The sequence below is a fragment of the Stenella coeruleoalba genome, assembly GCF_951394435.1.
Source record: "Stenella coeruleoalba genome assembly, chromosome: 11".
Lineage (NCBI taxonomy): Eukaryota > Metazoa > Chordata > Mammalia > Artiodactyla > Delphinidae > Stenella > Stenella coeruleoalba.
The window spans coordinates 94,941,987-94,962,344 of NC_137157.1; the positions used below are offsets into that span (position 1 = coordinate 94,941,987).

Below are 20,358 nucleotides of genomic sequence, written 5' to 3' on the forward strand. Positions count from 1 at the left end.
TTTTCTCCACACCCTCTCCAGCACTTATTGTTTCTAGATTTTTTGATGATGGCCATTCTGACCGGTGTGAGATGATATCTCATTGTAGTTTTGATTTGCATTTCTCTAATGATTAATGATGTTGAGCATTCTTTCATGTGTTTGTTGGCAATCTGTATATCTTCTTTGGAGAAATGTCTATTTATGTCTTCTGTCCATTTTTGGTTATTTGTGGTGAGGTGGATGGACCTAGAGTCTGTCATACAGAGTGAAGTAAGTCAGAAAGAGGAAAACAAATACCGTATGCTAACACATATATATGGAATCTAAGAAAAAAAAAAAAGGTAAGATGGGAATAAAGACACAGACCTACTAGAGCATGGACTTGAGGATATGGGGAGGGGGAGGGGTAGGATGTGACAAGGTGAGAGAGTGGCATGGACATACATACACTACCAAACGTAAAGTGGATAGCTAGTAGGAAGCCTCCGCGTAGCACAGGGAGATCAGCTAGGTGGTTTGTGACCAGCTAGAGGGGTGGGATAGGAAGGGTGGGAGGGAGGGAGACGCAGGAGGGAAGAGAAATGGGAACATGTGTATATGTATAGCTGATTCACTTTGTTATAAAGCAGAAACTAACACACCATTGTAAAGCAATTATATTCCAATAAAGTTTTTTTAAAATAAATAAAGATCACTTTTGTTTGTGTTCAAGAGGTGCATTTAGAGTTGTTACAATCTCTGTAGCTTCTTCTCCGTTGTCCTTACAAATTGTGTATATTCACGGCTGCCCTACACCGAAGTCCTAGACAAATAGATTGCCAAGAGATTTTGTATTCACTCTACACAAATGATTGTTAACAGTCTGTGTGAATGTCCTTAGTGTCCAATAACAGCATAATGGGTAAACCAGTTGTGTAATATGCAGGTAATGGATTACTATCCAGCTATGGAAAAAATCAGTTATATTCATACCTGTATCAACCTATAAGAATTTCTGAAATAATAAATTAAGAGAAATAAAGGGTTAGAGGGCTTCCCTGGTGGCACAGTGGTTGAGAGTCCGCCAGCCGATGCAGGGGACATGGGCTCGTGCCCTGGTCTGGGAGGATCCCACATGCCGCGGAGCGGCTGGGCCCGTGAGCCATGGCCGCTGAGCCTGCGAGTCCGGAGCCTGTGCTCCGCAACGGGAGAGGCCGTGACAGTGAGAGGCCCACGTACCGCAAAAAAAAAAAAAAAAAAAAAAGGCTTAGAAAAATACACTGCAATATCGTCTCTATAAAGTTTACATATTTGTGAAGCAACACTTTATAATGTCTACGGATCCAAATATATGTAGTAAAATTATAAAGAAATGAATGGGAAAGGTGGACACCAAACTCAGGATGGTGGTTTCATTAGGAGGATGGGAAAAGGGACTGGGAGGGTTATGCAGGCGTTTTTGCATATATACATAATATAGTTAAATTATAATAATCTACATTTTAAAATTTTTAAATGAAAACAAAAGATCAGGTTAAAAATGATAGCAATAATACAGATGAGAATGGTGAGGATGATTTAAGGTAGTGACAATTGGAATTAAAGAAACGACTAGGGCTTCCCTGTTGGCGCAGTGGTTGAGAATCTGTGCCTGCTAATGCAGGGGACAGGGTTCAAGCCCTGGTCTGGGAAGATCCCACATGCCACGGAGCAAATAGGCCCGTGAGCCACAACTACTGAGCCTGCGCGTCTGGAGCCTGTGCTCCGCAACAAGACAGGCCGAGATAGCGAGAGGCCCGCGCACCGCGATGAAGAGTGGCCCCCACTTGCCCCAACTAGAGAAAGCCCTCGCACAGAAACGAAAACCCAACGCAGCCAAAATAAATAGATTAATTAATAATTTTAAAAAGCCGAGTAGCTATTATCATCATTGAAGGGAAGTAAAAACTTTAAAAAAAAAAAAAAAGAAAAGAAACGACTAAATAAACCAGTGATTCACAGACTTTTCCTCTTTAATTCTCCAAACAAGAGAAGTGACTTCATACTTCCTGATATAACCCGAAGTATCCTACCAACTCTAGAGTTTTACATTTGAAGTCCATGTGAATTTTGCATTTTACCCCATAATATATGCATATTTGTTTTAAGATCAATATATTTTATTTAATATATATCTTCTATTAATTATAGAAGAGTCAACTTATACTTTTAACCCTGTAATTTCACATCTGAAATTTTTCTATGGAGATGGGGACAAAATGTGGAGAATGATTTGTGAACAGTCATAACACTATTCCACCATGAAAACTGCAAATAACACAATGTCCAATGATAAACATTCTTTTACGTAAAATATGTATCTAAATAATTGTATATAATACAGTCATTAAATTAACTATGTAGATGTTGGTGATTTGAAAAAAATTTCTATAAGTAAATACAAGATACAAAATTATATGTATGCTCTGATCTTAGCTATAGGATATATAATATTCATAAAAGACCAGAAGGAAATATAGATATCAATATAGATTTCAAGTACTCTTTTGATATATTTTTCTGCATTATTATATATATATATTTTTTAATTTTATTTATTTATTTATTTGGGTGCACGGGATCTTTAGTTGCAGCATGCTGGATCTAGTTCCCTGACCAGGGATCGAACCCAGGCCCCCTGCATTGGGAGTGCGGAGACTTACCACCAGGGAAGTCCCTATATATATATACATACATATATATATATGTATATATATATATTTTAAGTAACACTGTTAGCATAGCATATGAGGTCTGGCAGAGAAAGTTGATTTTATTTTATTTTTTTAAATTTTATTCTATTCTATTTATTTTTCTGGGGTTGTGCCGCGCTGCTTGTGGGATCTTAGTTCCCCAACTAAGGACTGAACCCGGGCCTCGGTGGTGAAAGTGCTGAGTCCTAACCACTGGACCACCAGGGAATTCACAAAGTAGATGACTTTAGAAGAATTGGATATTTAGCTGCTCTAAATCTCACCTTCTTTATCTATGAAACATAAATAATAATGATTACCTCAAAGACCAGTGGAATATATTTATAAGGAGCACGTAGAATAATGCCTGCCTATAATAGAAGATCAATAAATGACTGTTTCCTTCTATCTAGAATCTAATATACTCCCATGAGCGTAAGGCAGAAAATTAACTAAGATCATTAAGGCTGTGTGTGTGTGTGTGTGTGTGTGTGTGTGTGTGTGTGTGTGTGTAAGTGTAACTCGGGACATCATTAATCAGGATGGATTTTCCAAGAAGACAAACTGTAAACATAAATATACTGACAATTCAATCCAAAGGTCATAAGCCAGATAGTTTTATTAGAACATTTACCCCAAGAACACCCCTTCTGTTCTATTGCTGAGAGTCTAGCCACACCCGCACTCATCAACTACCATGTTTTCATAATGCCGTAGAATGACGTTGTCATCGTTGTCCTGATAGAGCATGGAGATGGGGGACAGCTTGGTGGGAATGCAGACAGCCTGGGGAACTGCTGGGTCAATGGCGTGCATCAGCGCTTGCATGAAAGCATAATTGGAGCTGTTGAGGGAGGTGGTCAGTGAGAAAGGACAATCTCCGTGGCAGTAATTTGCCATGAAACCCTTGGGGGCAATGATCCACTTGTGCCAACCCAGGTCCCGGAAGTTGATGAACAGCTGGTGACGATGGCAGAGGTTCTTGCAAGAAGCCTTAGAGGCAGGGATGGCTGCTCTCCTTTTGCGGGTAGGAGGGTGGCACTGCTCAGGGTTGAGGGTGACCACCAACAGGGAAGCGTGAAGAGAACGTCTCAGTCTGGCGCAGGTGTCCTCAAGCTGAAAATTCACCCCAGAGGCTCTGCCTCCTTTGACCAGTATCTCTAGGAACAAGCCTAAATTCTTCCGGGGGTAACTATTCCTCTTAGCCACATCCAACAGATTGAAGTGAAGGACACCTTGAGGCCATGGTACTGACTGCAGTGCAAACATTTTACCTGTCTTTGGCGTGGCCCGGCCCCGCCCGTGTGGCCCCTGAACCAGGGACAGAGCCAATTCCAGTTCTGGCCCCAGGTTATAGTAAGTGTTGGGCCCCAAGTCCAGGCCCAGCTGGGCCATTGTTAACTGTTCCCCATCTTTAATCGCAGACAGGTTAAAGGAGAGGAGCTTCTGTAGGTGGGAGGAAGCTTGGGAAAGGCCCTCGGAGTAAAGAAAGAAACCTAGATGGGGACAGAGAGATGTGAGTCACCTCCACCTGTGTGATGTAAATGTCAAATGTTATATGTATATCCACATATACAAAACAAGGGCAGGAAATTCTCAGCTATACTTAAACTCAGCCATTTGGGAGGATTTGTTTCTCTCACTCATTTATGGCCAGAGGTTCTTATCTTCATATTGCAGGTCCCCAAGGGACCCTGAATAAAATTTAGAAGGTCTATAATCTTGGATGGGAAAAAGAATCACATCTTTATCTTCACAAAACTCTAAGTGACATTTAGCATTTCTTTAAATTATGAATATAGGCGACAAATCCCAATAATATTGTAAGCATCTATGACACTGTTACCAATAAAAATCATAGGTATGTTCATATATTAAGTTGTTGCAAATAGCTTAAAATAACATTTATGCTCGAACTACTCTGAATTGATGGTATAGTCCCTTCTTTAGATCTTGTTATTTGTTGCATGAATAAAATATCATATGCATTACTATACACACATTCATTTTTTAAATATTTCTATAAATGTATTTCAGTATTTAATTGGTTTCTTTTAAAATTCTTTTTTTTTTTTTTTTTTTTTTTTGCGGTACGCGGGCCTCTCACTGTTGTGGCCCCTCCCGTTGCAGAGCACAGGCTCCGGACGCGCAGGCCCAGCAGCCATGGCTCACGGGCCCAGCCTCTCTGCGGCATGTGGGATCTTCCCGGACGGGGGCACGAACCCGTGTCCCCTGCATCTCAATTTCCAGTGAAGTGGGAGAAGTATTCAAAAGTATAAGACTAGAGGGCTTCCCTGGTGGCAGGCGGACTCTCAACCACTGTGCCACCAGGGAAGCCCTCTAGTCTTATACTTTTGAATACTTCTCCCACTTCACTGGAAATTGAGATGCAATGTGATTCTTCAATTTCTCCACATGGACCCCCTTCTCTGTATCTTTTGAAATTGTGCTGAACTCTGCCTGTTTGCAAAGCTAACTTCTCTGCTTAGATTTTCATACATCACCTACTCCTCTAGGAAAAGGCCCAATAGAGGATACATTTACTCTTTTTTTGTTTGTTTGCTTTGCATCTTCAATTTCTCTCCACAAATAACTTCTTTGACCTGATGCCACCATCTTGTTTGGTAGGGTGGCTCTACCCTAAGAGATCTTCTAAGCTCATTCAGCTTGTGGAGAAATTACAGTGGAAACCCAGGTATTCTAACCATTCCACCACAATGCCTCTTCAAGCTCATTTAAAAAACAACAAAATTAAAAAGCCTTTAAAATGACCCAGGTTCCTGTTCAAGTCTACTATATCATCTCTCCGTTTCTTTTCATTGACCATCTTCTTAAAAAGATTAGTCTATGTTTGCTGTCTCTACTGCTTACCATATATTCTTGTTATTGTCCAACTCTCTTACCCTTACTGGTCCACTGAAATAAACATCTTTAAGTGTTGACTAACTAGCAAATGCAGGGATGTTTTCACAGGGCTTATCCTTCTCAACCTCAGTGAACAGTTGATCTCTCCTGTTCACAGCTTTAATTCTAACGTATTAGTCTCACTTTTTACTCATATCACTAAATCACATTCCTTAGGCGTGAAAAAAACCCCAAAAGACAGAGAGGAAAAGATGAACAGATTTGAAAACATGAAAATTAAAAAGCTTCTATATTCAAAAGACATCATGTACAAAATTAAAAGCTGAAAGAACAACCAAGAATACTTGTAATATGTATATAAAGAGTTTTACAAATGATTAAGAGACTCACAAATCATTAAGGAAAAGAATCCTCAACAGGAAAAGGGTCATCATGTGTAAATAATGTATACATTATTTAATGTATAAATTTAATGTATAAATTTGAAAATTTAATGTATAAATTTTCAAATAATAATACAATTATTTGAAAAATAAAAATGAATGATTCATATGTTAAGATAATAAACATGATAAATATAGTCAATACTGCTGTATGTCGTGTATAAAAGAGTAAGTAAATTCTAAGTTTCTAGCACAAGGAAAGAAATTTTTTTCTGTTTCTGTGACTTTGTATCTATCTGAGACAGTGGATGTTCGCTATACTTATTGGATTTGTTGTTGTTGTTGTTTTGGCTGCACAGCGCGGCTTCTGGGATTTTAGTTCCCCAATCAGGGATCGAACTTAAGCCATGGCAGTGAAAGCGCCAAGTCCTAACCACTGGGCCACCAGGGACTTCCCTCACTATACTTATTGAGATAATTGTTTTGTGGTATACGTAAATCAAATCATTGTGCTGTACACCTTAGACTTATACAGTGCTGTATGTCAATTATATCTCAATAAAGCTGGAAGAAAATAAAAGACTATATTCTAAGTCTTAAACAAATAAGCAAATAAATAAATGATTCATTATCCATTTGAAAGGGCATCGTTCCACCTTATTAAAGAAACATATTAAAACAACGAGGTCATGTTTTGCTACCAGATTCACAAAAATTAAAAGCTAAAAGAGTGTTGTTACCTAATGGCCACCCAGTGCAGCACGGATAAGTACACTGTCATATACTAACAGAATGAAATCCTAGACAGCAATGAAAATGAACTACAAATACACACAACATGGATAAATCTCACAAGTGTAATGTTGAATGAAAGAAGCCAGACACGAAAATGGATACATTCCACAGTTCCACTTACATGAAGTTCAAAAACAGGCAAAACTAATACGTAATGTTCGATGTCAGGATAGCAGTTACCCTTGTAGAGAAGTAGTGATTAACAGAAGGGGGCATGAAGGATCCTCTAGGGTGCTGGTCACGTACTGTTTCTTGATCTGGGTGCTAGTTATTCTGCAAAACTTCACTGAGCTGTTCTGTACAATTTATGCACTTTTCTGAATGTACATTTTCCTTCAATAAGTTTCTATTTTAAAGAGACTACCATCAAAGTAAGTGAGAATTCTCATACACTCAACGTGGAGTATAAATTTTAAAGGATATTTGCTGTACATCAAAAGTATAAATGTAAAAAAAAAACAAAACAGTATAAATGTGCCTACCCTTTGACACAACAATCCCCTTCTAAGAACTTATCCAGGGAAATAATAGAAAAAGTGCGCGCACGCACACACACGCAAATAGATATAAAGCTGCACTATTATAATATGTTTATGTTCATCAACAGGACATCAGTTACTTAAATTGTAGCATGTCTATACAATGGAATATCATATAACCATTAAAACAGGGATAAGTTGACTATATGTTCTGACTTGAACAGAATGTTCATAATACTGGAGGAATGTATAGTATGATCCCGTTTATAAAAAAATTACAAGTTTATATTATATATATGCAAAGAAGAAAAGTCTGGAAGAATATACATCAACTATTAATGGTGGTTTTCTCTAGGGGGAGCATTAGGGAAGAGTGATAATGAGATCGTGTCCTTTTCCTGTACCATTAGATAGAATTTTGATCATCACAAAAATTAAAAGTTTTTTTTCCATGGTGAAGGGAAGGAAGTAGCCTCAGCTATTTCCTACTCTCTCCTTGGAAAACCCTTCACACCAGCTCCCCTCACCTCTTAACCTTCCTCCAGGAATTGTCCCTGAAGCCCCACCCCCAAGGCATCTAATGTGACACTTAGCACAATGTATGGAAGTCATCTGTTTGTTGATGTGTCTTCTATAAACTCTTAAAAAGCTGACTTTATCATTCATCTCTGTACTCTCATGGTCTTACACAGTTGCTGGCACTTAGTAGGCATCCAATAAATGCTTCTTGGACTCAAATCTTATTTCCAGTTGCTGTAAAACTAACCAGCCAGGGCTCTCAATTCCTCCCACCTCAACCACCTGGGAGGCTATATAGAAATGCAGATTACAACACCCATCTCTGACTTTGAATAAGAATCGGGTGGGGGGGACTTCCCTGGTGGCACAGTGGATGAAAATCCGCCTGCCAATGCAGGGGACACGGGTTCGAGCCCTGGTCCAGAAAGACCCCACATGACACCGAGCAACTAAGCCCGTGCGCCACAACTACTGAGACTGTGCCCTAGAGCCCGCGAGCCGCAACTTCTGAAGCCCATGCGCCTAGAGCCCCTGCTCTGCAACAAGAGAAGCCACCGCAATGAGAAGCCTGTGCGCTACAATGAAGAGTAGCCCCCGCTCGCCATAACTAGAGAAAGCCCGCGCACAGCAACGAAGACCCAATGCAGCCAAAAGTAAATAAATAAATAAATAATTTTTTAAAAGACATTAAAAAGAAAAGAATCGGGTCGGGGCGTGAGGGGCAGGAACTAGGCTGAAGAATCAACTTGTAACAGTTGATCTGCATAATTTTTGGTGGGTGGTCAGTTTGGCAAATTACTGATTTAACTGAAGGGTATGACGATGGCATGTATTATCGCCTTGTATTTACAAATCAAGAATAGCCTTTTCTACCCATCAAAAGTAATGGGAAGGTACGGAGCAAGAAGCAAAAGTCCCGGGCAAACTGAGCCCAGAGGACCAGGATGAGTAAATTTGGGGCTCAGGAGTGGGAGACTGAGCCCTAATTCCACCCTCACACCTCCACCTAAATTGTAGCTCAAAGCTGTTGATTCAGAAAAAACCATTTCGAATCCTGGCTTTGTTCACATACTAGCTGTATGATCTCGAATAGGTTACAGGTTATCTACTGTCTGAGCCTCAATTTCCTTATTGTTAAAAACTTGATAAGAATACCTGCCTTCCTCTCGGGACAGTGGTTGGGATTAAATAAGATAAAATGTGTAAATTACCAGTACGTGGCCGCCCATGAACCCCTCGGTAATTGTTACTTCCCCTTTATTCCTTTCTTCACACCAGATTCATCTCTAGGAAAGACTCCAATGTCCTCACCTTGATCTGGGAGAAGTCGGAGTATGTTCCCACTGACACCCAGCTCCTTCACGTAGCACAAGTCTTGAGAGACGCCAGTGGTTGCTGCTGCCTCTTGATCCTGGAAAATTCTCTTCAAGATGGAAGGCACAGGTTGGAACTTCTTGGGTGAAGGCTCTTTGTCTAAGCCCAGAGACTGGAGAAAGACACGTTCTTGGAATTGGAATGTCTGGCCCAAGGCCAGGATTAACAGGAGGCCTAGAGCCAAGCCAGGCAGCGAAGGAAGCATGGCCCCTGAGCTGAGGTGAAGCTGGCTAGTGGGGCTGCAGAGAGCTCTAGCGCCTGACTGCCCAGCAATTCAGGTGCTGCTAATTTATCTGAGTAAGATAATCAGGTGTGAATTGCTCTCTTCCCAGCTCCTCAAAGGCAATTGGATACAAAAGCACAGATTTTTTTTTTCTCTTCCCCAGTTCTGCTCTCCCAGAAAAAAATTCACAAAAGAAAGATTACCCACGCGGGGACCTAACTCTACAACAACCTGAGATTTGTCAGCAGTAGACTGAGTGGAAAGCAGACACACATTTATTTTTTTAACAAACACTCATTAAGCATCTCTTATGTGCAACGCGCTGAGATGGGTGCTAGGAACATACTATTAGTAATTGAAAGTCTTGTCATTCATAGTCTGATTAGACAAATACACAGGTAGATTTCTACTAAACTATATCCACAGCCAGGTGGAAAACCAAACCGGGGAGGGAAAACCCCTCCTGGGGAGGTTGATCTACACTCCCCATCTGTTTTCAGCTCTAGGACTGAATTTTGTTCCACTAACTTTGACCTTCCTGATTCAAAGTCAGAAATCAGACTGACTGGGTAATTTCTGTTCCCGTACTTATTAGCTCTGTGACATTGGACGTGTCACTTAGCCTTCCTAAATTTTGTTTCCTCAACTGAAAAGAAAAACCTGCCTTCTAATTTGCCATAGAAATCTGATAAGATGATGTGTTAAAAGTGCTCGGCACAGAGCCTGCCGGAAGGTAAGCACGCACAAAGTGTTCACAGTGGAGAAAACTTCAAAGCTTAGCAGACATTTTTCAGTAAGACATTCAGGGCTGAAGGAACTACACATGTAAAGGCAAGTAGGTTATTGAGCAGTCTAAACAAGGCAGCATACATCAATTTCTGTTTTGGTTCTGTTTTGTTTTGGCCAAACCATTACGAGATTTTTCAAATGCTATAGAAGAATTAGCTTGTTGGTCACCCAAATAATTTTCAAGCTTTTTGAGAACAGACAGTTTATCATTTTACATTATTTTATACCACCTATTTTTTTATCTTGATAAATTTTATTACTGCAGTATTTGTAGATGGAAAGAGTATATATAGATATATATTTGATTGCCTTTCATTTTTATAAACAGTAAGCAACTGTTTTATGAAAATTTATCATTTGAACCTTTTAAATTGAGAGTGGTGGGAAGGGGGATGGTTTCTAGTGTCATGAATGATTTGGGGTCACAAATCATTGCCCTGAAATTATAACCATTCATAAACTCAAACCCTTTACATCAGGCTCTCTGAATCTTGTTCAGTTTCTCTCCCACCTATTTTTTTTTTTTTTTTTTTTGGCTGCATTGGGTCTTTGTTGCTGTGAGCGGGCTTTTCTCTAGTTGCAGTGAGCGAGGGCTACTCTTTTTTTTTGGGGGGGGGGCTACTCAGTTGCAGTACGCAGGCTTATTGCGGTGGCTTCTCTTGCTGTGGACTGTGGGCTCTAGGCACATGGACTTCAGTAGTTGTGGCACGTGGGCTCTGGAGCGCAGGCTCAGTAGTTGTGGCTCACGGGCTTAGTTGCTCTGCAGCACGTGGGATCTTCCTGGACCAGGGCTCGAACCCGTGTCCCCTGCATTGGCAGGCGGATTTTTAAGCACTGCGCCACCAGGGAAACCCAAAAGATTATTGTTAATTAAAGAAAAACAGGGACTTCCCTGGCAGTCCAGTGGTTAAGACTCCAGGCTTCCACTGCAGGGGGGTGTGGGTTCGATCTGTGGTTGGGGAACTAAGATCCCGCATGCCATGTGGCATGGCCAAAAAAAAAAAAAAGAAAGAAAAAAAGAAAAAAAAACCCACAGACATCTCAAGTTAATGAAGTTAGCACTCTCCTCTGTATGGGAAGATGCAAGAGTCTGAGTTCATTTAAATCATTCCTTGAATACAAGCATGGCCATTTATTAAATAGAAGATGAATGGCCTGAGATATCATGAAGGGTCTCACTTTCTTTCCCTATAAAATTACAGCATTAAATTTGACCTTCTTTAAGGGTTCTACAAACAAAACACTATAATTCTAGGGGAGTGGGGAGGGTCAATACAGGGGTGGGAGAGTGGGAGGTATAAACTACTGGGTATAAGGCTGGCTCAAGGATGTATTGTACAACACGGGGAATATAGCCAATATTTTGTAATAACTGTAAATGGAAAGTAACCTTTCAAAATTGTATAATATAAAAATATTTTTAATTAAAAAATAAAACACACACAAAACAAACAAAAAAAAAACATTGTAATTCTGGACTTTCAGCCCTAATTAGAAAATCAAAAGCAAGACAGTATGGCTAAATATTATAGAACCAGTTCTGAAGTCATGGACTTGGATTAAAATCTCAGCTCTATCACTTACTGGCAGGGAGGTCCTAGAAAAATTGTTTCTCTGGCCTTTGGTTTTCTAATCAATAAAATGAGAAATATATCAGTTCAACAGAATTACTGTGATCATAAGCATAAAAAATATTCAACTTCAATCGTAAAAAGAAGCAAATTAAGCAATTTGGATGGACCTAGAGATTATCATACTAAGTGAAGTAAACCACACAAAGACAAATATCATACGATATCACTTACATGTGGAATCTAAAATATGGTACAAATGAACTTATTTACAAAACGGAAACATGGGATTCCCTCTCAGTCCAGTGGTTAGGACTCTACCCGTCCAACGCAGGGGCACGGGTTCAATACTGGGCTGGGCAACACCAGCCATGCAGTGTGGCCAAAAACAAAACAAAAAACAAACAAACAAAAAACAAAAACAGACTCAGACACAGAAAATAGAAAAGAAACTTATGGTTACCAAAGAGGGGAAGGGGAGTTTGGGATTAGCAGATACAAACTACTATATATAAAACAGATAAACAACAAAGTCCTACTGTATAGCACAGGGAACTATAGTCAATATCTTGTAATAACCTATAATGGAAAAGAATATTAAAAAGAATATACAAATGTATATATATATATATATATATACAACTGAATCATTTGCTGTACACCAGAAACTAATGCAACTATACTTCAATATAAAAAAAAAAAAAAAGAGACTTTATAAACAAAAGAAGCAAACTAAAATTGGGATTGACGTATATACACTAATATGTATAAAATAGACAACTAATAAGAACCTGCTGTATAAAAAAATTAATTAAATAAAATTCAAAAAAAAGAAGCAAATTAAAGCAATACATTGTCTGTCTATCCAATTAGAAAAGTGAAAAAACATGAGGAAGCAAGGAAACAAGTATTACACTCAGCTCTGATACATTAATATATATATTATATATATATAATATATATTAATGTATATATATACATTAATATAACATACCTAGAATAAAAGTTTGCAAATATATTAAAAGTTTTAAAACTATTGTGTCCTTCTCATATGAGGTACCTAGAGTAGTCAAATTCATAGTGACAAAAGCAGAATGGTGGTTACAGGGATTGGGGGAGGAGAGAATGGGGAATGGAGAGTTACGGTTTAATGATATAGAGTTTTTGTTTTGCAAGATGAAAACAGTTCTGGAAATGGCTGGTGGTTATGGTAGCACCATGTGGATGTACCTACTGCCACTGGACCATACACTTAAGAATGATTAAACAATAAATTTTATATTATGTGCATTTTACCAAAATTTTTAAAAATAAATTTTAAAAAATGCTCATGTACTTTGCTCAGAAATTCCACTTTTAGAATATTCTTCTTTTTTTTTTTGGCTGTGCCATGCAGCATTTTAGTTCCTCGATCAGGGATCAAACCTGGGCCCACAGCACTGAACACACCACATCCTAACCGCTGGACCGCCAGGGAACTGCCCTAGAATATTATTCTTAACCACTAGAATATAAACTACAAAAGGGCAGGGACAGATGATGGGTACTTGATAAATATTTGTTGAGTGAATTAAGTAATGAGAGTGGACAAAAAATTACAAATGTATTCATTTTAGTGTTATTTACTATAGAGAAAACTTACAAACAACCTAACTGTACAACAGTAAACGCGTTGTGGAACATTCATAAGTTTTATTATTACTCAGCCATACATAATGTTGTAAAAGTATACATAATAACGTGAAAACTAATCCATGAAAAACTCATCCTTAGGAATTCCCTGACGGTCCAGTGGTTAGGACTCCACACTCTTACTACTGAGGGCCCGAGTTCAATCCCTGGCTGGGGAACTAAGATCCCACAAGCCATGTGGCGTGGCCAAAAAAGACATAAAAAAGAAAAACTTATCCTTAGTAATGTAAGCAAAAAAAAAAAAAAAAAGAAATAAAGAAATATATAGAAAATAATCCAATTTTATAAAAGTGTGTACAGAAAAATATTTGGAAAGATGGATATCAATACATTAACAATTGCTATTTCTTAGTAATTTTTTTTGGTAAATTTCTGTATTTTTCAAATTTTTGTAACAAATGTTTTTTGAATTTTATTATCAGCAAAAAGTTACTTAAACAACATAGTCTTGACCACCAAAGCACAAAGTGAATTGGATGCTGCTGGCAGTCACTGAACAAATATCTACTGAGTGTCTAAAAAAACTGTTGTAAGTATTAGGGACATAGAAGTGGCAAAACAAAGTCCCATAGGTAAAGAACTGGGGAAACAGTTTAAGAACTAAGGAGAACTTCAAAGAAATAATGAAGTTTCTCCAACCGTGATGCTCTACCTCACTCACAGCCTCCTACTGATATTTGTACATATATGAGCTCCTTTTCTTGTAATAAAAAGACCTGGGGTTTTTTGTTTTGTCTTGTTTTTTGTCTTTTAACCTTTTCTAACTCAGCTGAATTGTGGACACATCCTCCATCCTCTCTAAACATGATAGCAAGCCATAGCGTTAGTGTGGACATAGAAAAGTTGAGAAGACTCTTCAAGAATTAAGGAAACTTCATTGAGATTTCTCATACTAATTATAACCCACACCCTGGTGACCACGCACAACTCTCTTCGTAGTCTTTAGAGAAGAGAGGAATGGCGCAGCAATGAGGGATTTTACCCAAATAAATAGAGTATAAATTTGCTGAGGGCACCTGCAAAGCCAGCACACTAAAAATAAATTTTCAGAAAGAAAAGTTTTTGGTTTTTTTTTTTATTTGCGGTACGCGGGCCTCTCACTGTTGTGGCGTCTCCCGCTGCGGAGCACAGGCTCCGGACGCACAGGCTCAGCGGCCATGGCTCACGGGCCCAGCCACTCCGCAGCATGTGGGATCTTCCCGGAACAGGGCTCGAACGTGCATCCCCTGGCAGACTCTTAACCACTGTGCCACCAGGGAAGCCGTGGAAAGAAAATTTTTTAAATTGAGGTAGACATCAAGAAAAAAATTAGAGATTTTTCACTTCCTTAGATGTATTTTACTATTAAGTATATTATTTATTTATTTATTTATAATTATTTTTGGTGGGTGGGCAATTAGCAAGAACTATATAGTCTGAGTAGGAGTAGTTAGGGGACATCAGGAGAAAAATTCGAAAGGTCCACAGAGTTAATATTTGTAGCATGCTTTGTGTGTTTGTTTGTTTTGGCCGCGCAGACTGTGGGGTCCTAGTTCCCAGACCAGGGACGGAAACTGTGACTCCTGCAGTGGAAGCTCAGAGTCCCAACCACTGGACTGCTAGGGGAGTCCCTGTAGCATATCTTACATCCTATTAACACCTCATTCTTGGCATTTAACAGCTTGAGAATTTTCTCTCATTACCAAAAGAAAACAAAAATGAATAAAATCCCTGAGAATCACCCTAATGAGTATGCAATAATATCACTTTGTATTAATATACCATTTTTCACTCATTTAGGAATGTTTCTTTTAATCTTTAGACACTAACTAATTATGCCTTTAACTGCATTTCATGACATGACAAATGAAATTCTATCTGCGTTTCATATTATGTTCTTACTAAGTTATGTCTAATTATCAATTCAATGTACATAAAAACTGTTAAGGGCCTTAATTCTTTGGGATAAACTGTTTTAGATAATTTATCAATTTATACTCCCAGAACTAGTGAACGAGAGTTTAGTTTTCTTTTTTTTCTTTCTTTTTTTTTTTTGCAGTACGTGGGCCTCTCACTGTCACGGCCTCTTCCATTGCGGAGCACAGGCTCCGGACGCACAGGCTCAGCGGCCATGGCTCACGGGCCCAGCCGCTCCGCGGCACGTGGGATCTTCCCGGACCGGGGCACGAACCTGTGTCCCCTGGATCGGCAGGCGGACTCCCAACCACTGCGCCACCAGGGAAGCCCGAGAGTTTAGTTTTAATAACTCTGGCTGGGCTTGGATATTCTCTTTCCTTCTTTAACTTATGAGATGTAACTGATATATCCTTTATAACTTCATTTGGACTTTTTTTTTTCTTTATTCTTTTTTTTTTTTTTGGCTGTGCTGCATGGCATGTGGCATCTTAGTTCACTGACCAGGGATCGAACACTTGCCCCCTGCAGTGGAAGCGTGGAGCCCTTACCACCGGACCACCAGGGAATTCCCTGGACTTCTTTAATTACTAAGGTTGATATTTTTTTAAGCCATTTGTATCTTTTCTTAGAAATGTACGTTTCTGTTGTTCACATTATTTTGGACTATAGCAAATACATTTTTTCTTTAAAAAAGAAAAAGGAAGGCCTTCCCTGGCAGTCCAGTGGTTAAGACTCTGCACTCCCAATGCAGGGGGCATTGGTTCGATCCCTGGTCAGGGAACTGACATCTTGCATGCCACCTGGCGTGGTCAAATAATTAATAAGTAAATAAAAGAAAAAGAAACATTTTCAGTAATGGTCAGAATCAGGTAATCAGAAACTCCTAGTGCAGGGTTTCGCACCTCCTGTGTGACGATCACAAATTGAGGTCTAGATGTTCTGCTGCGATCTCTAGGCAGTGTCACCTCAAATGCACACTACTCAATATTAAAGCCTCCTGATCCAACATCTACTCCAGGTGTGGGCTGTAAACCTACGCCTATCTGCAGATTGTTACTTGAGGACACCAGTGCAGAAAACAAGAGTAAATATTAAGGAATGTTTAGAGCAATTTGACAAAGTAATGTTATGCCAGATGAATCCATTATTTTTCAGTGGGGCTTGATTTTGTATGTTTTTAAATTTTAATTTCTAGTAATCTTTCAATTTTATCTTGTAAGTATTTTGGTCCATGATTGGAGATTAAAACAACGAGCTAAACCCTCACCATAGACAGGTTGAGAAGCACTATTCTAAATTGTTTTCTTTTGACTCAGGGTATTAGTTTCTTATTGCTGCTATAAAAAATTACCACAAGGGCTTCCCTGGTGGCACAGTGGTTGAGAGTCCCCCTACCAATGCAGGGGACACGGGTGCGTGCCCCGGTCTGGGAAGATCCCACATGCCGTGGAGCGGCTGGGCCTGTGAGCCATGGCCGCTGAGCTTGCGCGTCCGGAGCCTGTGCTCCGCAACGGGAGAGGCCACAACAGTGAGAGGCCCGCGTACCGCAAAACGAGAAAAAAAAAATTACCACAGATTTAGCGTCTTAAAGCAACACAAATTATTATCTTACAGTTCTGGAGGTTAGAAGTCTGAAACAGGTTTTAACGGGTTAAAATCAAGGTATAGCTTAGAGCTGTGTTCTTTCTGGAGGCTCTAGGGGAGAATCTGTTTCCTTGCCTTTTCTAGCGTCTAGTGTCTGTCTACATTCCTTGGCTAGTGACCTCTTTTTCCATTTTCAAAGCCAGCAGAGTAACATCCTCATAGCTCTGACTCTGATCTCCTTTATCACTTGTAATTACTTTTGTGATTACATCACCTCAATAGAGGATAATCTTCCCATCTCAAGATCCTTAACTTAATTGAATTGATAAGGTCCCTTTGGCATACAAGGTAACATATTCACAGGTTTGGGGGTTTAGGATATGGACATCTATGGGGGGGGTAGCTATTCAGCCTACTAGTTTTAGCCTCCAAAGCCACATTCTTAAATCCACCTTCAGAGAGTAATAGGGGTTCTTGGTTACACCAGACAGACTTGCTTTCCACAAACACACACGTCAGACCATATGGTCCAAGTGGTAAGTAATTAAGTGCTTTGGTTCTGGATGTAAACAAACAAATAAAATCTCTGTTGATTTTCATGAATTTTACTGTCTTAGGTGCTACCCATCAAATCGTCTAAAATCACTTTATCTATTTGCCCGTCTGGGAAAAGTTGACAAGTAATACCACAGAAAGATATCATGTTACGACAACGTAACCCAAAGTCAAACAGTTGTGAAACTCTATCAGAATTTACCAAATTTTATCACCAGTTTCAAGGGGTTTTGTGTGTGTATGTGTGTCAATTATTAAAGACAACTTTTTGTGTTTTATCAGCTACCACCATTTGTTATCAGCAGCAAGACCTCTCTGCAGCACAGTCGGTATCCACACCACCCAAGTTCTTTCCGACAGAGCTACAGTCAGCTCTGTCCTTAGCATTGTTCTCTCCATTCATTGCGATTCCTTTAGTTTGAAGTTTTTTCTTTTTCCAGGACCAGCAGCCCTAAATAAGGTAGTAATTATCAGCTGACGTTTAGATTTTGGGGTTTTTTTTTTTAAGCAATTTTCACAATTATGAACAATGCTGGAGTAAACCACCTTTTACACATCATTTCATGTTTGACTTTAGTGTAAATGCCTAGAAGTAGGATTTTCATGGGAATACTTGAAGTTGTTTTATAAATCCTGTATAAGGCTAATATTTTGACATATAATCTAAAAGGTTCTTCGAGGGAATTCCTTGGCAGTCCACTGGTTAGGACTCTGTGCTTTCACTGCTGAGGGCTAAGGTTCAATCCCTGGTTGGGGAACTAAGATACCGCAAGCCACGTGGCTTGGTCAAAAAAATAATCGATAATTAATTAATTAATTAATTAAAAAATTAAAAGATGTTCTTCTAAAAGGTTGTACAACTTACATCCTGTGGTGGGGGGTATTAACTAGATGCAATGGTAGCCTCCGAATACACTACCAGTCATGCCATCCAAGAGGCTGTAGAAATGAAAGGCTCACAAGCCAAATGAAGATGCTCAAACGGCATTTCTCAAATCAATGTGAAACACAGTGAGAGTCAAGGGAAAAGAGATGGAGTGGGTTAACATACTTAAAATGAGGTGTAAAGTAGAGTGGAAGGACCATGCTACCTGATGCCTGGGTTATTCAACGTTCGTGTCTCGTCTCTCACTGCCCCTCTCGGCCACATCAGCATTTTCCACTGGTGTATATTCATGAGGACCAGAGTTGAGTTTTGAACAAGGGGGCACAGCAGATGCCTGGAACGTCATATACCTGCTCTGTCAGAGAGATACAGGAGCAAGTACAGCTGCCCACACCTATGATTGCCACCTAGCCTGCTAGGGCAGAGCACAAGTGGGAACAGGATGGAAACATAATGAGTGTCATCAATGGGTTACCAATTGGGGGATGACATAGCTGTCAGCCTAGAGTTGCCATGACTTCTATTCATACTTGGTCTTTCCATCCCCTTCAACTATAAGTACCACTTTTGGTTTTTCTTTTTCTTTTTTTTTCTTTTTGGCCACACCGTGAGGCATGGGATCTTAGTTCCCTGACCAGGGATCAAACCCATGCCCCCTGCAGTGGAAGCGTGGAGTCCTAACCACTGGACCACCAGGGAATTCCCTATAAGGACCACTTTTGTTTCTTCCATCATATATTCCATTTTTCCATCATCTTTAATATGTCTTATAGGTTACTAACTTACTCATATTTAGTGTATCTAATGAATTCTGTGTCTCAGGAGCCTCTTACTTATTCATTAGGTATATTAACACTTCCAATGAGTGTGGTCCACATCTCATCAGTTTCTATAAGTCATATACATATACTTAAGTTATATACTATATACTATTTATAAGTTGCTATCTGGTGATGAGTTTCATGACACATTATCCCAAAATATGTCACCTTGGCCATATTGAATGTTGTAAGCTAAAGAAATTTGAGAAAAGAGCAGGGAATTTCCTGGCGGTCCAGTGGTTAGGACGCCACACTCTCACTGCCGAGGGCCTGGGTTGAATCCCTGGCTGGGGAACTAAGATTCCACTAGCCGTATGCCACGGCCAAAAAAAAAAGAGCAAAAGGCAGAAGCAGGAAGGTCACTCTGACCTTTCCCCACCCTTCTTCCCTGAAATAGGTCATAAGACCCTCATGTTAGAAATGCCCTCTCTAGACCCAGAGGAGAGGGGCATCCTTATCTCTGATGACAAAGGAACACCCAGAAGAATCCTAACAGGTCTTGTTAAATTCCCCCAGTTTCCTACGCTGACCTCATACTCCTTAAATTATCTTATTTCTACAAGACTGCCCTCAAACTTAGCATAAAAATACTCAGGTCTAACTGTTTCTTTGGGTCTTCATTTCCTTTTGAAGACTCCCGTGTCACATGAAACTTTTTTTTTTTTGGTCTCCTTGTGAGGCATGCAGGGATCCCCCATCCAGGGATCCAACCCGTGTTCCCTGCAGCAGAAGTGCAGAGCTCTAACTACTGGACCGCCAGGGAGTTCCCTCACATGAAACATTGATTTATAAATTTGTATGCTTTTCTCCTGTTAATCTGTCTTTGTCAATATAATTTTAAGACACAGCCAGAGACCATAAGAGTTTCAAGGAAAACTTTTCCTCCCCTATACTGTACTTAAGACTCTTATCAGTTCCGTTTGTCTTTATTTTGTAATATGACACGTCAATATTCTCAAATAATACAGCACTCATTGCAGAGCTCTCTAACACTACACTAAGTACCATTTTTCCCCACCACACAAAATGATGTTTCACCAGTATCATTTTTGTTTTTCCTAATCCATTAGGGAGAAATGCATAATTGTTTTTACTTAATATACTGTACTTTTAACATAATTCACAATTTTTCATATGCTTCATGGCTATTTAAACTTCTTTTAGAAATATTTTTGCCCATTTTTCACTTGGATTATTCATCTGTTAAAATTTAAATTGAAGAGCTTTCCTGGT

The 20,358-nt window shown here is 39.4% G+C and overlaps 1 protein-coding gene across 3 annotated transcripts in view; it reads right to left on the minus strand.

The window, feature by feature from the left end:
* The window catches only part of LOC307194977 (growth/differentiation factor 3-like), a 171,765-nt gene that overhangs the window by 30,933 nt on the left and 120,474 nt on the right, over window positions 1-20,358 (minus strand). The window contains exons 1-2 of one of the 3 annotated variants that reach the window (XM_079938533.1): window positions 9,046-9,432; window positions 3,274-4,189 (exon numbers count right to left, since the gene is read on the minus strand). The exons of 1 other annotated variant lie outside the window; for it this stretch is intronic. In XM_079938533.1, the coding sequence (XP_079794659.1) occupies window positions 3,363-4,189; window positions 9,046-9,313 (1,095 nt within the window). In that variant the 5' untranslated portion in view covers window positions 9,314-9,432 and the 3' untranslated portion in view covers window positions 3,274-3,362. Of the gene's footprint in view, window positions 1-3,273; window positions 4,190-9,045; window positions 9,433-20,358 lie in introns of those variants that run through there. One more of the 3 variants, XM_079938534.1, reaches the window with a different exon arrangement.